Raw genomic sequence first — 6,137 nt, forward strand, 5'->3', positions numbered from 1 at the left:
AGAATATGTAGTAAAAATTGGTGGGGTAGAGTGTTAAAATGATAGAAACACAATATCGGGTATGAGAGGAGGATCCAACCATGTGTTTGTGGGTCCAGCAGCTAAGTGCGCGCTGGCAAACATCATAAATCTCCTTTGCTTTGTTGTTGTTGGTGCTGTTAAAAGACACAAATCCCCTTCCTTACTGCTTGGTCTTGCAATGCAATCGTAACACCTAACCTAACTAATCATTTTTCAAAGAATAAATAAATAAATAAAAAAGACCCTAAACAAATGAGATGAATGAATGATTAGGTATCGCAAAAAGTTGAGATTGTGTGCATGGGCGACACGTGTCTAGAGGTGGTTCACAGTCTCCTCTCGGTGTTCGCTTGCTGTCACCCCGCTGGCTCAGTCAGCGTACAATTAAATAACTTTGCCTTATGGTCAAATCTCTCTCTTTTACTTCCTCCTCATCTCATCTCTCTCGCACTCGCACTGTCATAATCTTCTTCTCTCTGTAATTCTCAACTCATCGAAGTCAGTCAATTCTCTTCAACTTTTCTTTGACAAAATTAAAATTAAATTTAAAAAGAAAAAACAATTAAAGAAAAGATTTGATTTGATTGCCTTCCATTTACGCTGATGTAAAAATCGAGAAATTACTGATCGATTGATTGTTTGGTAGTATATGGTAGTACTAGAAAGAAGCATATGAATTAATAAACCTAGCTAGCTAGCTAGCAGCAGCAGCAGCTAGGTAGGTTAGGGAGGTAGACTCCTTTTGTGAACTCGATCGATCGGGTGGCATCAATCAATCATCATGTCAGGAGGAGGGTTGTATAATCCGAACTTCTCTTCCCCTGTGAGAGCTGCTTCTCCTCAGATTAGACCTAATTCAGACATCATCGACAGGTATTACGTATTACGTATTTCTGTTGTGTTTGATTCACACGATTCATTCATTCCTTACTTTGTTTATGACATGACAGTCAGTATCTGTCCGAGTTACTGGCAGAGTATCAGAAACTTGGACCATTCATCAAAATCCTTCCCAACTCCAGTCGTCTCTTGAATCAAGGTCAGTCACTCAGATCTCTTTCTTTTCTTTTCATAATCAATTTGTCTATCTTACTTACTTCTTCTCAGCTCAATAATACATCATCATCTCTGTTCTCTCTCTCTCTCTGTACAGAAATATTAAGAGTTTCTGGAATGTTATCCAATCAAGGTTTTGCTGACTTTGACAGACTGCGCCATAGAAGCCCTAGTCCTTTGTCTTCCTCAAACCTCACTGGATGGAATAATCTTCAACACGAGGTCAATTCTACTCAACTTAAGCTAGCTGCTTCTCATACTTTTACTATCATTTCTTCATCTGCCACTTTATGTACTCTATCATCACTAGTAACTGATTGCTATGTTTTCTATACTTCGACAATGTTAAGATTTTGTCACCTACAGTTAGTCTAATGCTCTGGATTGTGATGTAACAAGTGTTTGAGTCCCACAAGTATCAATCTCTCCAATTTAGCCCCTAAAGTATATTAAAAATATCTAGTCCCTACAGTCTATGCATCCGTCAGTTTAGACCTTGCTGCTGTAAGTTTTTAGTGACTGAGAGGGAGGAATTTTCATATACTTTGGATCTAAAATGATGGATTTCGTATGCTTGGACTAATTCTTTTGATTTACTTTAGGGGTTAAGTTGGAGAGAGTGATACCTCAGGGGCTAAAGTGAGGGTTCATTCAAGTATTCAACTCATAACATCCACCATGGTAGTAAACTAAAAAGATCCCTTACATAGGTCTTAAGTGGACTGATTACTTATTTTTAATTTTTTAATAGAAGTATGGATTAAGAACTCAATGACTCCAATGGTAGTAAACTAAAATGACTCCTTAAATAGGTTTCAATAATATGTACCTTAATGTGTGTATTTCAAAAATAAATAAAAAGAACTTGAAGAGAACAAGAATCACATGAATTTGAGACGGTGGGACCAACTTTTATCTATTTTCTTTCTTATTTTGACCTTGGGACTTGTTAGTTGTTGAAGAGATAGAATCCTTATATAGTTGCATCCATTTTTTTTTCCTCCAATGAAGGTCCTTAACATGTTAAGGTCCTTATTTAGGTAAATGACTCCACATTGGAGATGCTCTAGTAGATAGTATGTTTGTATGTATGGCCAGGAAAATGTTCATGATTTAGCATGATGCTTAGTTTCTTATCAAATAACACTACGCAAAGAAAGAAATCCTTAATATATAAATGTAAAAATTAATAATCTTGGAAAATTTGAGAAATGTTAATATTTCAAAAGAGGAAGAATACTGAAGAAAAAAGAAATTGCTAATGGGATGATCAGGCAAGTACTGTGAATGCAAAGAATGGGTATTTGACATTATGACTAATTAATTTATCAGTCTTGAAAGAAAACCATATGACCGGCCGAAAACTTTGTTCCGTAGTATATTGATCTATTCACCTTACTCTACTTCGTATCAAACTTCTTAATGGTTACCTAGTTTGAGAATGCTAGTTCTTTTTTTTTTTTTTTTTTTTTAAATCAAACAACTTCATTATTTATCTAGGTTTTTCAGATTATTTTTTTGTACACTATATGAGCTTTTATACATCTAAGATAGCATTACTTTATTTTGCAAAGCAGAGATTATGTGGAACTCCTGGAATGACAATGGATTGGCAAGGCGCGCCTGCAAGTCCTAGCTCATACACTGTTAAAAGGATTTTGCGCTTGGAAATTCCAGTGGATACGTACCCTAATGTAAGTTCATATGTCAATTCTAGTTCAATAAGGGAAAATTATTTTTACTTGATCAGACCACTGTCTTTTATCTTTCTTGAAACTAAATGTTCGACCAACTAGAATTAATCTAAATATATTTCTTTTTATTGCATTAGTTCAATTTTGTTGGAAGACTTCTGGGACCTAGAGGTAATTCTCTGAAACGGGTAGAAGCTACTACAGGTTGCAGGGTGTTCATTAGAGGAAAGGGGTCAATAAAGGATCCAGACAAGGTAATGTAAATCTTGATATGATTTTCCCGATTTAGTACTGCAAAATGTGTAACAAAAATGATGCTTCTGTCTATTGATCTGATTATGTATATTTTTTGTTTAACAACTGAGATTGTTGTCCTTTAAATCTTTAGGAAGAGAAATTGAGAGGAAGGCCAGGGTATGAGCATCTCAATGAGCCACTCCACATATTGATTGAAGCCGATTTACCTGCTAATGTTGTTGACATGAGGCTCAGGCAGGCTCAGGAAATTATAGAAGAATTACTGAAACCGGTGGTAAGTTCCTTCACTTCGTGTATTGATCTTTTCTCCGTGTTAGGCTGTGTGAGGTGGCTACTATTCTGCTTCATTTTGTTTAAGAATGGTATTAACATACTGATCCATGAATGTGTAGACATTTAGAAGCTTTAAAATTCCTGACCAAATTTAAAGAAACAACTTTCTTACAATGGTTTCGAAGTTTGTTAGTTAATTATATGGATTCGAGTGATATCATTTGATCAATTGAAGTCAGGAACATAACTTCCCAGCTATATTAGAAGTGCCTATTAATTGTTTGACAATATTAGCATCATTTCAACACCAGATGGAATACCTTTTCCTTGTTTGTGAAATTTCTGTTAAAATCACCTTAATCTACCACATCAAATTTGTGGTAAATATATTAAAACATTTTTGTGCAATCTACACATTTTTTTTGAGCTCTCTAGCATGTATAACAATATCTTCCCGGACACAACCATGTTATCGTTTAAATCAAGAACACCACGACTTCCATATAGTAATCATTTTGATGATTAATCTTAGTTGTGAAAAGTCTTGTATATTCACTTTGTTTGGGATGTCAACTTCTGATATGCAGGATGAGTCAGAAGATTTCATCAAAAGGCAGCAGTTGCGGGAATTGGCATTGTTGAATTCAAATTTGAGAGAAGAGAGTCCTGGACCAAGCGGTAGTGTATCTCCATTTAATTCTAGTGGAATGAAGCGAGCAAAAACTGGTAGATGAAAGGTGTCCTTGTTATCTTAGATTGGTATTTGTCCAGCAACCCATTGCTGGGAATATCTTGCAGTACATCTGCATCAATGCAGCTATGAAAGAATAGGCTGACAATTATTGCTGGCTAGCATTCTGGTGATTTTTCATCCTCTTTTATCCTACATTCTGGCTAACAATGGTGGATAGATTTTTCAAAAGAAAATGATAAAATAATTATGTTGGGTATTAAGAATAGGCTTGTTCAGGTCAGTCCTTTTCATTTTAACTTAATACAGCTATTGGATTTATTCTTGTGTCAATAACTTGCCTAGAAGTGTGGAATATATACAAATGATGGGTTAAGTTTTAGGTCTAAATCGACCAAGTTTTGTGGGCATGTGACTTGCCAAGTCTCACTGGATTCTTTTTAGTTGTCTGTCATTAGCATTTGTAATTCTTTCCAAAAGGTATAATGCATTGAAGTTGGAACTATGAAGGAATGTCATAAAAAAGTCCTCTCATGTGGGCATTTGTTTTAAACAGAATAGATAATACATGTTATTTGAGCGAATTGTTTTAGATTTATACCGTGTCAAATTGAAATAGGTAGGACTTGTTTTTATTTTTATATTGGTTCAAATGTATTTTTTGTCCTTCTATTTTGATCACAATTAACTTTTAGTCCTTCATTTTTTAAACTGAAATTTTAGGTCCCATTACGAAACTCTTGGGATATTTTGGTCCCCCTCCATTTTTGATGTTGTATCCGTCTCATATGACACGGTGCTGACTGCTGAGGTGGCAATAGCGAGTTGAATAATTTATTTTTTCCACATCAGTACTTTATTTCCAAATCATTTATATAATTATGCTTATAAATAATAGAAAATCAAATGCTCTAGAAAACTCAGAAACTATTGAACACTCAAATATCAATGAAGTATACGGGTAGCACTTGGGTGCCTTTGGCTTTGGTGCCTTTGTCTCTATCTCTCTCCTAACTAATAATTCTCTCATCAACATAATTTATTTTAATCATTCAATTATAACTCTCTTTCATCTAAAATACACTAAAGTCACCAAACACAAAGTCATTGAAGTGTTACACCCACCAACCAAGTCACCGTTCTCTCACTTGGAATCCAATCCATGTCTGGACTCATTCACTTGACCGCACCCGTGTCACCATTCTTTCACGATTTCACTGATGCAACAATCACGCGGGTTTATGGTATGGGTTAGGTTTCTCTACTTGATTACAGAAGCCAGTTTTATGGATTGAAAATAAAAATTTTCCCCAAAATTCAGAACACAAATGGTGCAAGTACGATGCGAGCTTGATCAGTCGTTGTCGTTAAATTTGGGGGTTGAAAATGTTGGAGGTTTAGGAAAAGGTTTGAGCTTATTGAATTTGGATTCGAGGTCGATGAAAGAAAAATGATTGATGATTTCTCGGTTTGGCATCAACAATGATTTTGATTTTCTAAGTTTAATTTAGTGGTGAAAAGATAGACTTTGAACTGAGTTTGGTTTATTGGTAAAAAAATAGGCTTTGAAGTTTGAACTTGAATGTTTTTTGAAAGAAGTTTGAACCCATTCTTATTCAATAAAAAAGAAAAGAGATTTACTTTTGCCACACTATGTTTTTCCTCATGCGCCTACTTTTTCCCTTTTTATCCCTGGTCCGAATTTCGTTTTTCGGATTGCATTGTTAGAATTTTGCAGATTTATTCGGATTTCAAAATTCGGAATGGTTTTTTTCCAGAACTTTTACAATTTTAAAGCTTTGAAACTCATAAAATAAATGCAAATAAACCCATAAACCAGAAATAAAAATACAAAAAGATAAAAACAACTCATTTTATTAATATATGAGCAATACATTACAATAATGTTGAAGCTTTTTAAGCTTATTACATAAGAACCTAAATCTATTTCTAATTGTAACACCCTACTTCTATTAAAGCAATTAAACATGCGAATAATACATTTATTCAAGAAATAGAGATTACGTCTTATTCAAAATTCAAAAAACGATAGACATGTATGTAAATCTCAACAGTTACAGCGGAATATAAATCAGAGTGATCGAATATATACATGTCATGAGCAAATAAATCATGTCCCAAAA

General features: G+C 34.4%; 1 protein-coding gene across 1 annotated transcript; it reads left to right on the plus strand.

Moving 5' to 3' along the window:
• The first annotated feature begins 467 nt into the window (after nt 1-467).
• LOC11437020 (KH domain-containing protein At2g38610) lies at nt 468-4,591 on the plus strand. The gene is made up of 7 exons (XM_039828755.1): nt 468-894; nt 972-1,060; nt 1,175-1,299; nt 2,655-2,771; nt 2,909-3,025; nt 3,160-3,303; nt 3,890-4,591. Exons 1-7 carry the CDS (start codon nt 803-805, stop codon nt 4,034-4,036), a joined length of 831 nt encoding a protein of 276 aa, XP_039684689.1. The 5' UTR covers nt 468-802; the 3' UTR covers nt 4,037-4,591.
• The last annotated feature ends 1,546 nt before the right edge of the window (nt 4,592-6,137 follow it).

Source organism: Medicago truncatula, chromosome 8, assembly GCF_003473485.1.
Source record: "Medicago truncatula cultivar Jemalong A17 chromosome 8, MtrunA17r5.0-ANR, whole genome shotgun sequence".
Classification (NCBI taxonomy): Eukaryota; Viridiplantae; Streptophyta; class Magnoliopsida; order Fabales; family Fabaceae; genus Medicago; species Medicago truncatula.

Excerpts from the sequence above, each read along its gene's own strand:
- LOC11437020 (XM_039828755.1), top strand. The coding sequence starts at position 803 with ATGTCAGGAGGAGGGTTGTATAATCCGAACTTCTCTTCCCCTGTGAGA. Across the intron at positions 1,061-1,174 it reads CAGTCGTCTCTTGAATCAAG|AAATATTAAGAGTTTCTGGA; the intron begins GTCAGTCACTCA and ends CTCTCTGTACAG. Across the intron at positions 1,300-2,654 it reads GGAATAATCTTCAACACGAG|AGATTATGTGGAACTCCTGG; the intron begins GTCAATTCTACT and ends TTTGCAAAGCAG.